The 16619-nt window shown below is 29.5% G+C and overlaps 1 protein-coding gene across 1 annotated transcript in view; it reads right to left on the bottom strand.

Annotated features, from left to right (window-relative positions):
* LOC117177889 (lipase 3-like) overlaps positions 1-16619 on the bottom strand; it is a 44794-nt gene that overhangs the window by 13747 nt on the left and 14428 nt on the right. The window contains exons 3-4 of the mRNA XM_033368963.1: positions 2624-2738; positions 2305-2548 (exon numbers count right to left, since the gene is read on the bottom strand). Coding sequence (XP_033224854.1) covers positions 2305-2548; positions 2624-2738 — 359 coding nt within the window. The remainder of the gene's footprint in view (positions 1-2304; positions 2549-2623; positions 2739-16619) is intronic.

Raw genomic sequence — 16619 nt, 5'->3', positions numbered from 1 at the left:
CGCGCAACTCAGTCATTTACAGCGTCTCCTACTATATTCACACGGACATAGGCCTGTCATAGTATTGGACCGCATCTCGTTTCAGATCTGGGATCACTGGTCCTTTCTTGGTCGAGGAGTGTCCGCGCGTAGGTCTCAAGTTACAAGAATCTAGGTAGCCACTTTAGTTTTTCACTCACTCGCTCTTCTTGTAATTAGAAAGTTAATAATGAAGCAATCTGCGACTTGAAAGTAATATATTCAGAATGTTTGTATTATTCCGATTTCAACGAAATGTAATTTGTCCATAAAGTGTGAAAATTTGGGAAGTAAGCAATATCAAATTAAATCTTGAGCTATAACTTTCTTCAATTAAACTTCTTCAAATTTTTGACTTTCCTATGCAATTAATATTGGGAAACAGAAATAATGCCGCGGAACTGAGAGCGCTCGTGTCGCTCAAAAAACATAGCCTTGAAACTAGTGCCGTAGCAAAAGATCCACATACGATAACTGGCAGATTGAAAATTAGGAATAACTGTAATAATGACTTAGATGTAGAAACATACAGTAGCTGTCCTGCTGTACTGTAACAGGTGAGTAATTTTTGTGACTAAAATTTTATATTCATACATTTACTTCATTGTCAATAAAGTTTATTTGAATAATACTGTGGGATCATGGCGTTTCTGAATTGCATCATTTCATTTGCTATTTTTACCGAAATACCTTTAATTGGTCATTAAAAATAAGAACAGTCAGGGAAAGCGAGAAAACTATCTTTTAAATATATTTTTTCGTTTTCAAGGCCTGTTTCAAACTTGAAAAAGCGATCGGGTGTGATTGAAGTAAAGGTTCAATTTCTCTTAGGTCGTTATACTTAACCTCAAAACCGACTTGGAAAAGGAAGCTGTTTCTGCTATTTACACTGGAATTTAGAAGTAAATACACGAAATTCTCATTGTTATCGCTCAAGCAAAGTGGGGGAGAGTTAGTTGTCACATCCAATCACCTTTCCGAAGGTTTTTCGAAAATTTAACCTCTAAAAAATGACACTTTATTGTCGATAAAATATGTATAAAAACCATAATGTTTTCGCTTCCTCCGACTGATTCTTGTTTTTAATGAACAACTAAAGTTTTTAAAATAAAAATTGCAAGGAAATATATATTTTTTTTGTAGGAGAAATCGGAAATTCCATCTTCATGAAAAAGATCTTAATCACAAGGCTTTATATGCTCACTGTTGAAAATTATGTCAATTTTGCTTTATTTAAAAACAAAATATCGTCTGACTCTGATATAAAAACATATCCAAGTGTATACTCCTGACGGCCATATTGTTTAGTTCGCGCAGTGACCACCAGTAGCGCATGCAATTTTAAACTCTCAATATCATTCAAAACGGAAAAACTCGTAGATATTGATTATGATATTTTCAAACCGCTAATTTCAATATAAATTTTTTTTTATTTCCTTACTTTGACCTGCTTATGAGCAAAAACCCCTGCTGGAGTAAGTTCACCCAAACTGAGGTTGGCAAACAAACAGAAAAGTAGTAGAAAACATAAAACCCACTGTACGCCAGTCTCGTAAGTCAACCTAGGAAATTTTTTTCATAAAGTTGAAGAGCTTCACTTCAGATTGGCTGAAACATCGCAAGGAATCTCGCCTTCTTGATTAATTGAACAATGGGCTGCGCGAAGAAAACCAAAATTGGTCGTTCTATATGGTCTTCTTTCAGGGAACAGAGTATAGTTAGTCATTCTTGAGTTGAGTTATCCACTCGAAAAAAGTGTATCGCAGGTTTGTCATCATTTTCCATCTACATTATTTTCAGCACGCTGAACTCTAGGATGAGCGGCACTGCATGACGACCCGTAAAATATATGTATATGTTCATATATGGGTCTATTCCTCCCATTATTTCCGTACGAATAGCCAGATATTTTTGGTACGTACGTATTGACTCCAATTATTTATGTGTGGGGATAATTTATCAATATTTTAATTTAACATTTGACCTCAGTATTGAATCATTTTGCAATCAGTATTATTTTAAACGTTAGAAGAGAAAGGCATACATCAAACTAACATATGACGGATCACTAAGTAAAAAAATGCGCTTTTATCTCGATCCCTATAATAGACCGGAACAAGGTTCTTTAGGCAACTTAATACAGTAGCCACGGTTTGAAAAACACATCGCCCTGGCAAGCATCAAGCTCCAGGAAAAGACCATAGAAAGGGTCTACAAAGCCAATAGGTATCAGGTGGTACCCTGACTAAGTATTAAGCCAAAAATTATTATTAGAAAAATTCTTACCACCATTTTCCTAGTGAATGGTATTAATGAACGTACTATGCCTCCTACATACGTCCAAAAAACAGCAGGAGCCAACGCCAGTACAAATTTGATTTTTTTATTATATTCGGGTTTTAGAGATCCCATAACACAAGTCTGAGTACACCCTTGAGAAAAACAGCCCAAATTAAGGTTCCTTTGATTTGTATTATTCAAAACGTAATTTATTGTAGTTGGCAAGTCGTAAATCCCCATTTCGTGCCAGCTTAAAAATATAATTTTTCAAATCAAATTTCATGAAAAAGAAAATAAAAATTATAATGAAAGTATAATAGTATACCTGAAGTCCCAAAATCTGTTACTTGTTTCTAATTTTGACACGTGTTTTCTACTGTAAGTGCTTCCACGATTGTTCAACAACCAGACATCATAGCCTTTATTAACTAAAATAAGAGCTGAAAAAAAACACTTGTTTTAGATTTTTTAAAACCTTCACTTGGTAACTCTTTTCCTTTGGCGAGAAAATTGTACATTAGTTTTGCAACAATTAAAATAAAATAATTAGAGATCGCTACGGATGTTGTTCTTTGTTTATTTATTTCCTTATTCGGTTGCTATTTTGAGAAAAGAATTTTACAGGAAAATTAAAAATGATTTCGAAATTTTTCAAAAGATTTTCTAAAATTTTTAAAAAGGAATATCGAAGATGTAAAATAAAGATCAGCGCGCTGAACAAGAAATTATGAATTAAATCTATCTGGACATCAGGACACCAGATCTCTAAAAACATTGCATTTATTACACTTTCATTAAAAAAATAATTGCACTTTGCGCGGACGAAACGACTTTTTTATTCATGAACGATACTGAATCATTCGACAACAATTGAAAGAGTCGTCTTATTCATCATGATCTTAACCACATTCAGTAGTTATCAGATAAGAATTTCATTCCGTCTATTGGGTCGACTTGCTGTGAAATACATAACAAAAATCAGAAAATTGATATTTTTCGGTAGTCTTACTATGCTTCGCTTCGTTTTTTTTTGCCGAAAGAATAGATTTAAATAGTTTCTACATCGAATGAGGAAAAAAAAAGTCAGATTACACTGGAACCGCGTTTATATCCGCCCGCTCTCACTTGTATCCTCTCGCGCTGATGTTCTTGCTATAGCTCTCAATTATATCCGCTCGGCAACCATCATCTCGCAGTACCACGTGACAGACAAGCCAACCAGAGCGCATTACATCAATTTCCCCTCCGCTAATAAGGTATCTACATGGAAACTCTGACATCATAAAACGTGAACGTTTTCTGAATTAGCCAACCATCGGATTTTTTACGCGGAGAGAGAAATGTCCCTATGCGTTCTGAAAGCTGATTGGTTGATAGGTTCACATAGTGCGGATTAACCAGGGCCTTCGCTATTATTTTGGGTATCGCAAAGTTTCTGAAATCTTTGCTGGGGTGTATTTATCAATTTAATTTTTACGGATTAAATTTTTGTTGTAAGTGTAGTAAATAATGTTCCCTAAGCGAAAAGTTAAACTTATTATTTTTTTTATTGGAATTATGTCCCAAAAACATCAAACTTGTAAGATCTGCAGTGACAAAAGCGCCACCGTGATCGAATAGGCAACTATGTGCGGTCTTGAAATTCAAAAGTTTCTCAATTATTTTCCTCGCTGATTATATTCTATTGGGCGCACAGTTCGATTCATTGTTAAATTTTTTTTTAATTTAACGAATTTCTTAAGAGCAGATTCAAAATTATCGTCTCATCCCTTTTCCAAATACAGACAGTTCTTGTGTTTCAAAAATATTAAGCTCATGAATAAAGCGTGTCGAGAAAGACGAATTCTTTATTTTCCGTTTCAAGAGGGTTGCAAATTTATTTGTGAATGCTTGAATGAAACTTTATCCAAAATATGTCCTTTAGATCACAGTGTTTATATGCGTCTTCATAGTCTGAATTGTTTACTTAATTAAGTATGATGAAAGATAAAGTTTCTCAAAATACTGTAGGCTTTAAGGTACACATTCTCATCGCGACACTCGCGCTGCGCGTTCGATTTTCAACTGACATTTCTAAACAGGTTAAGTCAAATCTATTTTTTTTTCGTAACTTTCGTCGTTTTCGACAAATTTTTTATTCTTTTTTTTTTCATTTTCAATGGTTTTTTTCAGAAATAAAACAAAAAGTGCGCGTCATATCAAGAAGTGATTTTTAACGAACTTGTAGACCTTTTTTGGGACAAAAATGTTTGTTAATTCATCTTTTTTCGTATCCTACATAGTGTGACCAAAAAATGGAATTTTCGATTTTTCATTACTTTTGTGCTTTTAAAAATTGAATTTTCAATTTCCCCAAAAATCCCAAAATTTGTTATGATATTCTTGCACGGCTCTCAAAAAGCAATGTTTTTCTTTTCTTGGCTGTTTTCATATCGTGCGTTCTTTGGCTAAAATTTGATTTTCTGTTGATTTTAAAAACTTTGAAAATGCTATGACTCTGGGAATTTTTTTTGATCGAAAAAAGTCATTAGGATAATTTTTTGTACAAAAGTGGCGGGTTGACGAACTGGTCCTTTCTTTTAGAAGCTTAAAAAAGTATGCCAAATATGGATTTGATCAGTTCATTTTTTCGAAAGTTATCGTGTTTACGGACGGACGGACGTTCAGACCGACAGACAGACAGGCGCCATCGTAAAAACTTTATTTTCGGATTCAGGGGGTCTCGAAACGTGGAGATTCGTTGAAAAATTGTGGTATCAAATTTCGGACAATTCTAATACTTTCTCAATCATAAATGATGAGAATGTAATAAAATCGTCAAACTGGGCACTTTATGTTTGGTCGTACACAATAGATTTTTAACATTTCTTTACTCATTTAACTTTTAACTTTTAAACAGTTTATTTTAGAATTACAATATAATTACCAAGATTTATATTCTATTCTTTTTAAATTACAATAATTAATATAAGAAAATGTTGAAGGTTCTGCTGAACTTTGAAATTTCGTGGCATTGACGCGCGTATTACGATATCATAACAGACAGCCAATCGTGATTCGAACCACATCGTGTTAAAAACTTTTTGTATTTACACACATGCGCACTCACGTAGCTGGTTTTACCACGGTTAAAGTTTAAAATCTGATTAAATGGTGTGTTTAAAATTAAGTAGGTTAAAGATTTTAACGTTACACATTGAAATTTTCCATTTTGAAAACCTCAGTAGTTGAGCGATTGTGAACGTTCGATTTAAACTTCATAAACTATTCTCAATTTTCAAAATAATTTAAAACGTAAAAAGATTTCAAAACTTTTAAAACACAATGTAGACTTTTGAAGATTTCGGACACAAAATTTATAAGCCGTTTAAGCATTTTGAAACGTATTAAATAAATAATTTGTTTGAAAAATTAATTTAAAAAAAAATGTTCAATAAGATTTCCAAAATTTTCAAAAAAATATTCTTGTCGATTTTAAGGTAATTTTTTTAATTATGCAGGATTTTCAAAAAAATCTATGGAAAAAATTAGTTTAAAAGATAATACAATTATAATTAGATTCCTGGAAAAATCTTTAATGTTTTTTCTGAACAAAGTTTTTACGAGAATATTTAAAAAGGTTTTAAAATCCATTTTAATGTATAAATTAATGTTTCTAGCTTCAAATTGTATAAAAACATATAATTTTGAAAATTTATACAATTTATATTGAATCCAATTTTAGGGTGATATTTTTTCCACAAACAAATTTGCAACGCTCTTGAAACAAAAAATAGAAAATTCGTCTTTCTTAACAATAAGTTGAACCGTGCGTTCAAATAATCAGAAAGAAAAACAATTAAGAATTTTTGAATTTAAAGACCGCAAATGGTTGCCAGTTGTCACTGGCACTAATTAGTAAAACATTAAATTCATAATACTCCCCAGCAAAGATATCAGAAAATTTGCGATTTCCAAAATAATAGCGACGGCCCTGGTTACTCCGCACTATCTGAATCTATCAGCCAATCAACTTTTAGAACGCCTAGGGACATTTCTCTCTCCGCGTAAAAAAACCCGACAGTTGTCCAATTCACAAAACGTTCCCATCTTACGATGTCAGAATCTCCATGTAGATTCCCCATAAACTTTCTGTGTAGATATTTGCATTTTTTTAAATAGAAATTTAAAGATTTTAAGTTTGAGTTAAATGTCTATCAATATTTTCATAATAATTATTTTTTATCATTTTCTTTATATATTATACCATTTTGCATGAAAAACAAATTTGATTACATCAATATTTTTGTCGTAAAATTTTAAACAAATGTAACAGAAAAAATTTCTGGTAAGAAGAAGCAATAGCGAAGCTGTTTTCTTTTGCAGCAATGCATTCATTGTCTGTAACTCTTTAAAGATAGTGACGATGGTTCTCGTTTCAAGTTTTTTATTTATGTTCACGAAAAATACATTTTAATTCATTGACGTTAAGTCTAATCATTTTTAAAATAACAATTCGGCAAGTGAAAAGTTCTTTTAAATCTGGTGTCCTGATTTATAGCTCCAATTCCCTTATAATTCCATCTTAGAATAAACTTTCGCCAAATAGTATGTAATCTTTAACAACCGAAAATTCTACATGTAACAAAATTTAACTGCAGTTTTTTCTGTGAAAGGGATATGAATGAAGGAAAAAGAGAGGAAATTATGAAACAAGAAAATAGAAAGTAAAATAACGGGGGCATATTTGTGCACAAACCTTTTAAAATCAAAGATTAATGGTTCGACAAATGCAATTCTGTGATTGTGAATCCGCTTTTGTAAAAGCTCATTCGGCTTTAGCGAACATATTCTCATCGCGTATCTCGTGCTTCCCACTCGATATGCAAATTAATGTACAAATTTTATTCTTAGCTGCGCTCAAACATGTATAATTTCAATAAATTTATATCATTACGATTCATAATATGCATGGAAAATGAAACATACTTATGCTTATTATTTTATAAACCTTTTTGGATGAACAACTATTGTCTATTAATTTTTTTCATACCCTCTATCGTTTTCCAAAATATTTATTTTTAAATAAATTCAAAATTTAAAATATTGAAATTGATACTTTGTCAAATTGCGACCTAACCTACAAAAGACTAGATGCAGAAAAAGGTTCGTTTTAATCAAACAATTGAATTGTGGAGCTTTACCTAGGATATAATTAAAGATTTTATAGTAATTTTTTCAATTCTAACCTCCTTTCTTATAAAGATGATTTATGAAATCTATTATAATTATCGCTCTGTAATTATTATAAACTATAATTAAACATTTGGATTAAAGCAGCATTTTGGATCCAATTTTCGATTTTTTTTTAATGTGTGAACGTTTTTGTTCCGTTGGTAATAACCATGTATGACAAAGCGAAAAGAAAAAAGCAATATACAATTTTCTAGTTAAGGCTTATTTTTCCCAACTTTTCAGTCTTTTCTCAATAAGCAAGAATTAATTATTTCAAGACAATGCATGGTCAATTTTATCCTAAATTTTTACCTAAAAAATAAAGGAATTTATAGAATAGTATTTTTAAATTTAAAAAAATTCGATTTCGATAAATGATTTTGTAGGTTACATTAATTATCACATATCTCTCGGGATAGGCAAGATATAAGTAATTATCGCTAATCTCGCGAATTATTTGTAAATCATCCAAAAATATAATTGAAAAGTAAAATTAAAAAATTGAAAGTTTAAAAAACTAATTTCTAACAAAAAATGAACGAAGTTTCAACAAAATAGTGGACTTTTTTACTTAAATAGTGAAATTTTCAGTTTAACTAGGTAGTTACATTTTTTCCCCAAAAGAGTTTAACTTTTGATAAAGGAGTTGCATTTTCAACTTAAAAATATGAATGCTTAAGCAAAAGTCATTTTTCACATAAAACTAATACCTACTTATTATGGATGAAAATGTAAAAAGTAAGAGAAAACACCAAAGGTGCAAGCAAGAATAAGAGAGAATTGGCAGTATGGATGTGTGTTAGAACATGTAACCAATGATGTAGTAGATATAGTGCGCATTTTATAGACCTAAGAAGCCGAAGCTAAAACATTTGATTTCTTATTGAGTGAAAATTTAACTTTTATAAAATAATTTATTTACTGACAATTTTTTCCGAATTTTACGAAACATGAAATGGAAATTTTTTTTGCAGTTGCATGTTTCGTAAAATTACGAAACGGTTCGTAATTTTCTGTAGCGCTAACGACATCGTCTTTGAGTTAAATGTTTCGTAAAAATCCGATATTTTTCGAGGTTTTACGTAACGCCAATGTAAAACTCCAAGGGTAATGAATATTTTTTCGGTTACTTAAACCTCTAATACATAAATATTGTAAATGTATTACAATTTTAATTAAGCGAAAAAAATTTATCACCCTTGTATTTTATGTTATCGTTACTGAAATCAGCTGAGTTGTATATCTGGTCAAGAAGGATCGGTGCCATTTCCTACTTTTCGTTCTTTATTTTGTCACTAAAAATGTATCAAGATAATTTTTGACACTAAAAGAGGCCTATTGCCTCGCTGTCTTTATTCTATAATCCTTTATTTATCAGGATAAAAACTTTAAATAATATTCTACCAATTTTATGAATTTGCATGTGGAATCACTATAAGAATTATAGAATAGGAATTCTCTGCGTCTAAAACAAAAAATACTCCATTTTCATTGCTATAGACGTGAGACACGAGGTGTCAGTGGGTTAGACAGCGTAGAAAAATATTGCAAAAATTGTCACGATTGCTCGTTCTTTGATAGCTGCACGCGTGCGACAGAGGCATTCGTGAGTTAGACAGTAATGGAACGTTACACGTGTTTTCTTGAAGTTTATGATCCCAGCGGAGCAGCCTTCATCTGCGCTTGCTTAGATTTTAGTGACGTTCATTGGCTACGATACGCGTCTGTACTTGATTTTTAAATACGTACGCGAACTAGAGCCAATGAGCGCCGCACAGTTCAAGCATGCGCAAGTATTTTTGGATCACTGTTGGGAATGATAATCTAATTGAAATTCAAGTTCGACAATACGAATCAATGCATCTGCTTTACCACCACCTTGCCACCCGTTACGCCGCAATACAGGGCATGGTCTAAGAATAAACGGTCTAGCCATCAGCTCCCCCAATTTCGTCCCCATTCGCACTCCACCACTTTTAGCCATCTTGGTTACCATAGCAACCGTTAGCGTCTCGGTCTTCACTCAAAAGATTTCAAATCATGAATTATGGCTACATTGTAAATCAATGTCAATACATGTGAAAGTTCTCAATATTCAAATAAGGTGCAAGAAGCGAACACTGCTGACGTTATCCGTTTGTGAAAGCGTGTCGTGTTGAGATTAACTTTGTGAAAATTGTAGTGGTGTTTCTATTGAAAATACCATTGAAATCATTATTTCATATGAATATAAGATCTGAAAATGTAACTTTGTGTACCCTGAAAGTGTTCTCTTGTTCTCATTTAGTGCTTATGTGTATACGAAATATAAAAACGGATATTATCATAATACAGGATATGATATCGATATTTTGCATTTATTTATTTCTGCTTTCAGCCCGAAAAAAATATTCTTTTTTCTCCTTAGGTGGATGATACTTCATTTCATTCGCATTAAAAGGTACAATTCCTCAGGTTCCTTGAGAGGTTATGTTATCCATATTTCTAAGTATTTCTTCTATATTACAAGTTAGATGTTATGTATTTGTTTATGCTTTTGATCACGCATCTATAAAATTTCATTATTTTCAAACTAATTTAATTTATTTATAAACTATATAATTTCTTTATCTTTTACTTACAATCTTCGCTCATTGCATTTACTTTCTTTCAAATATACTTCATTCTCGCGCGCTTACTTATCCAATATGGTTAAAAGTGGTGGAGTTGCTCTTTATTGGTTAACTTTTTTTTAGTTGCATGTGGCTAGACCGTGTATTCTTAGATCAAGATACAGGGCCTCTGCTTGTTATTTATGATCAAACTAGTAGTTTTGCCCGCGTTAATTTATCTTTTTATGACAAAAAATAGATGAAAAGCCTATCTTCTCTATGTTATACATATTTAATGAATGTTACAAATTATTAGTATAAAATAATACAAGACATCAAGAAATGAGTTCTGTATCTGAAACTGTAATTAATCTTTTATAATAAGATTTCAACGAATTCTTTATTTTTAGGTAGAAAATGAACTATTTTATTCCAAATGAGCTTTTTTTTATTAAAGATTAATTTACATCTAATATTGATGAATAGCATTTACTACGATTTTGTAGCTCACGTTGATGATAACCATATTCTTTAAATAATGAACTTTGCATTTTTACACCACAATTTTGATAAATCAATTTAGTAAAATGTTTAACGCGCATTGTAATAATCAACAATGACGTTATATGTTGAAAAACATATGTAATAAGCTTGTTGCCACTTGGTAAACTCTTCCCTGAAAATCTTCGTTAAGTCTCCCCAACATTAGTTCATGCACTCAATGTCATAACATTTATAGTAATAACTGTTTAATTATTCCGATTTATACCAAATCATTACACTACTTTGTAACTATTTGAAAAATTTGAAAAATTATCATGTGGGGTGAAGGTGTTGTAAAAAATTTGGTTGATGGTGGTAAATGGAGGGTCAAGGTGTTATAACTGTTTTACAGAAAAATAGTCTTTTGACTTAAAAGTTTAAGAAGTGGGACAAATTTTTTTATTTCCTAACAACAATGGTTTATTCGAATTTCTTATAGAAAATTAATCTTTATGATTGCAAGTTCGTTTCCTTATTTTACAAACCATCTCTTGACAGCATTTGCATTCGTTGAAATATGAAATATTATATTTTCTATCAAAAATTCATAATTTTGCAGGTTAAAAAGTCAACTATTTTGTTGAAAATTTACATGCTGGTTCGAAAATTCAACTCTGGTTAAAAATTTAAATGTTTTGTTGAAAATCTTTTCTTTTTGTTTTAAGATATCCACCAGTACGTTTTCATTGAGAATTCTTTTTTTTAAAGCAATTCTTTTTGGTTAAAGATTAATCTTTTTTGTTTGAAAATTTGGCCAATCAGTTCAAAATTTATCTTTGTAGGTTGAAAATTTAAATATTTGATTAAAAGTTAAACTATTCGGTGTCAAATGCAAATCTTTCATTAAAAAGCCAAATTTTTAACAAAACCGTTTACACTGAAAATGAAAGAGTTTAATTTTCAGTTTTAAAGAATTAACGAATTTGCAATCAAATAGTTACTTTTTCATCCAAAAATATAACATTTTAACAAAATGGTTAAACTTTTAAATAAGTGGATAAATTATGACTATTCTAAAACAACCACAGCTGAATTGAATAAAAAAATTCATTTCAAGAACATTTTTAACCAGAGATACATTTTTAACTAAAATAATGAATCTTCTAAAAAAAAATTAATTTGTGAAAGGTCGTTCAACCTCAAAACAATTAGAGAAATGTTCAACAAAAAAGATTAATTCTCAACCAAAGAAAGAAAGAATTTTCAACTAAAATGATGAATCTTCAACCCAAAAAAGATCCATTTTTACTCATTTAGTTTAACATTTAATCATGTTGTCGAATGCAAACAAAAAACACAAATTTTAAACAAAATAATTGACTCCTCAACAAAGGAGCTTTAACAAAAGATAATTCACAACTACCAAATTACAGTTGTAGATGTATATATGCATATATTATCGAGCGTAAAGCTCTAGAACGAACAAAGAAAAATATCTACAAAATTGTTGAGTTTTCCACCCAAAAAAGCAAGTTTTAAAAAGCAGTTGAATTTTCAACTTAAAGGGATACATTTTCATTGTGTTCATGTTCAGTAAAAAAATCAATTTTCTACCCAAAGAGATGAGTTTTTAAGCAAGAAACAATTTTAGTCAAGACATAAAAAAATGCATCTAAATTGTTGAACATTTTCAACAACAAATTTTTTAAAAACTGTTCCCTTATAGTTTAAAAATCAAGTAATTGGTTCAAAATTCGTCTTTTTGGTAAAACATTAATCTTATTGGTTAAAAATTAATCTTTTGAACATAGAACTTTTTTATGACGAAAAAATAGTTTTCTTAAAATTTAATCTAAAAACAACAAAATTTCCTTTCTGATAGAAAAAATAATTCATAGAAAAAATAATGTTTGATAGATTTTTGTAGATATATACGGAACATTTACATTAAAGTGGCCAAAATTATCTAATTCTGCGACCAGCAGTTCGCTTTTGTATTCTAAATATAATTCTTAACCTCAAAATTTCAAAATTTGTTATCGCATTTTCCATTAGCAATGGACTTTAATAACAAATTCCATGCTTCATAGAAATATTACTTAATGTTAATGTTTATATTAATAAAAAATAATAGATTAAACATTAACTTATAATTAAATATATACTAACCCTACCGATAGAATTCTCAGAGAATATGCTAAAGATTCTCAAGGCTCTGAGAAGCTCGGAGAAATTCTTCGCAGGCACTCAGGTAGGTATATTTAATGGTCCAGATAGCTCGTTCAAATGCTTTGAAGCCTTTAAAATGTTCTTTTCGAGCTTGAAATAAGGATCATAAATAATAAGCAGAGAGGCTTAAATTGAAATAAGAATTCGATCATAACTAACAAGCAGATGCCCTGTATTGCGATTGCAGTGGAACGGGTGGAAAGGTGGTGGTAAATGAGAAGCGTTGATTGCTCTTTGGCTCTAGTTCGCGTGCATATTTAAAAATCAAGTACAGACGCGCATCGTAGCCAATGAACGTCACACAAATCCAAGCAAGCGCAGATCAAGTCAGCTCCGTTGGGATCATTTAACATCAAGAAAACGTGTGTACGTTCCATTACTGTCTAACTCACGGTGACTCACGAGTGTCCCTTTCGCACGCATGCAGCTATCAAAGAACGAACAATCGTGACAATTTTTTCAATATTTTCCAACTCTGTCTAACCCATTCATAACTCGTGTCTCACGCATATAGCAATGAAAATCGAGTAGTGTGACAATCGAAATCGACAATATCGTTTAGAGATTTCATATTAAGGATTCTACCTGAGTGCCTGCGGAGAATTTCATAGAGCTTCTCAGAGCCTTGAGAATATTTAGCATATACTCTGAGATTTTCATTGGTAGGGTTAGTATATTTTTAATTACAAGTTAATTTTTAATTTATTATTTGTTAATATTAAACATTAAGATTAATTAATATTCCTTCGAAGCGTGGAATTAGTTATAATGTTTGTTATCAAAGTCCATTGCTGGTGTAAAATGCGATGACAACTTTTTGAAATTTTGAGGTTAGGAATTAATTTTAGAATACAAAAGCGAACTGCTGGTCGCAGAATTAGATAATTTTTTCCACTATAATTTCAGTCATCCGTATATCTACAAAAATCTATAAAATATTGTTTTCTATGAAACGTCACGAAAATCTGCTATAAAAACTTTGCGAAAGTTAAGCTTTTACTCAGTTTTCTTAATATGAAAAAATACTCCGTGTTTCAAATAAATTTAAAATTAGTGACATTTTTTCATACAAATTTCACAAAAATTTCATTCAAATTTGTAAAATTTTTGGTGAGAAAAAAAGACACCATTTCAGTAAGGATTTAAATAAAAATATCTTTTTATGTTTTCATACTACGCCTTTTTGATAAGTTTTTTTAACTGCGAGCAGTTCGCTCTTGAATTTCAAAATGGAATGTTAACCTCGAAATCTCAATAAGTTGGTACCGCATTTTATATCAGCAATTAAATTTTATAAAAAATTCCATGCTTAACAGGAATAATACTCAATGTTAATGTTTATATTGAATGCAAATAATAACTAACACATTAACTCACAACCAAAAATACACCAATTCTACACTAACTTTACTCAATATCAGAAAAGTACCATTAAACTCCTGCACTTCACTTTCACCACAAAACAGCTGCATAAAATATATAGGCTTCCAATGTTTTATATGCTTTTAAATAAGACGAGACTATCATGTGCGCGCGCGCTTACTTTTTCACTCATTTTTATCATTAACACATTTTTCTAATAACAATTTATTTGTTAAAATTTTCTGAACACTTACATTCTTATTCACATATTGCGTGACGTTATTTTAAACACTTTTACCTTCTCACACCCTAACTGCAGTTACGTAACATTTTTTTTTGTTTTAGTTTTAAAAACTTAATAGACATTTTGTAAATAAAAATAAATATTCAGGATGAAGTGCGGTATAGAAAGACATTAAACAATATTTTGACGTAACACAACAATGCTTTTTTAATACTTTTTTAGTTTGACACATTTTTAAATTATTTACAAGGAAAGAAGTATCAGCAGTTTTTTTAGAATTATATAAATTTTATAATTTTCATGAGACAATAAGAAAACATTTTTTAATATTTCAGATATGTCAAAAAAAGAATATAGAAAATATAAAAAATATATTTTTTATTTTACAGGATTTTACAAATTATTAAAAAAATGTTAGCCTTTTCAAAAGATATTTAGGGCTTTTATAATTTCAGAAGAAATGATAAATATTCCGTCAATTTTTGGAAATGCTTCCAAAGTTTAAAATATTTTAAATCCATGCAAAGCCTCTTGAATTCCTACAAACATTTTTAAATTTATCCACTTTTTTCTTAAAATTTTGAAAAATGATTTAAAATGTAAAAAAATTAAGCTCAAAATCTTCAAAAATTTCTTACAAATTTGAAAAAAATTGTAAATGATTTTTGAATATTTCAGATTTGTCAAAAAAAATCTATATTAAAAAAAAAAAATTTACGGGATTTTACAAAATAATAGGAAAAGTTTGAGCCCTTTTAAAATAAATATATACACAATGCCTCTTAAATTCTTAAAAATATTTTAATCTGACTGGAATTTTTCTTGAAATTTTGAAAAGTTATTTCATATGTAAAACGCTTCCTCAAAACATCCCCAATTTTCCTAGGAACTTGAATAACATTTATTTCTTCACTTGAGACCTTTCAAAGTTATTTTCATTAAGGACATGTGATACATTACCATACAGAATTTCAGTTTCCACACATTTTATTCACAATTTTTCATTTGAAAAAAAACATTCGTGTCTAAAAGTTTGCGTTTGTAACGTCTGACTTTCCTTTTGTTTAAAAACTTTCACATAAATCTGCATTTTTTTAATCTTCTGCAGTCCTCCTAAAGCTTATCTCTTAAATTCACTAAAATTTGTTCTAAAATTATATATTATAGCATGATGTTGCTTTACAAACTTTTAAATCCCTTTTTTAAATGTTATAAAATAATTTGAAACGTTTTGTAATATTTTGTAATGATTTCTTAGAACTCATTATTAAAAAATTGTTTGAAATTTTCCCATGAATTTAAACTATATATTTTTCCTTCTCTTGACGCCCTAAAAATTAAGTTTACCTAAATTTAAATTAAATCCTTAAAAATGGAAATAATTTTCTTAAAATCTTCCATATTTTGTTGAAAAACAATTTTTAAATCTTTAAAATTATTATTTCAAAATGAAATATTAACTGCTTAAAATTTTCCCATGACTGTTTAAATAAATTTAATCTCAAAATTGTTCGAAATTATTGACACGTTCGATGTTGTGAAAAAAATATTCATCTAACAATTGATTGATTTTTTCATAAATTATAACATAAAAAGCATTAAACAATCATTTTCATTCAAACATAGAAATGATTTGTACTCTACATTTTCTTTTAATATCACATTCATTTTTGCAAATTTGTTTTATTGGTAACTTTTGATACTAATTTCAGAAAGAAATCAAACGTTTTTCCATATGATTTGAAAAATCAAATGCAAATACACATTTCAGTAGAAAAATTATCTAATTGAAATAATATAATTGCAAATATAAATTAACTTTTAATATTAAAATTATATTCAATATTCCATTATAGAACCTTTAAGTCATTGACTAAATTATGTTACTTCAATTTCAGGAAGTAAGTTTTAATCTTTGTTTACTTTAATAATCAGAAAAGATTAATTGGCTAATAATCAATGGACCATTCTACAAAAGAAAAACCATTAAAATATAATTCTGGTATAAAACATTCAAATAACTTTAACTTTATACATTTTGTTTAATTAGAAATTTTATTTTTAAAAATTTTATTTAATCTTAAACTTTAAAAATAATTCCAGAAAATGTCACTTTTAGTAGAATCAGTTGATAATGAATTACTCAGTTCACAAAATGAAAAACATGAAACAATTATTTTCATCGTGAAAATCAAATA

Source organism: Belonocnema kinseyi, chromosome 1 (genome assembly GCF_010883055.1).
Source record: "Belonocnema kinseyi isolate 2016_QV_RU_SX_M_011 chromosome 1, B_treatae_v1, whole genome shotgun sequence".
NCBI classification, from domain to species: domain Eukaryota; kingdom Metazoa; phylum Arthropoda; class Insecta; order Hymenoptera; family Cynipidae; genus Belonocnema; species Belonocnema kinseyi.
Note: the sequence above shows the minus strand (reverse complement) of the source record. Positions and strands in the feature narration are given on the sequence as shown.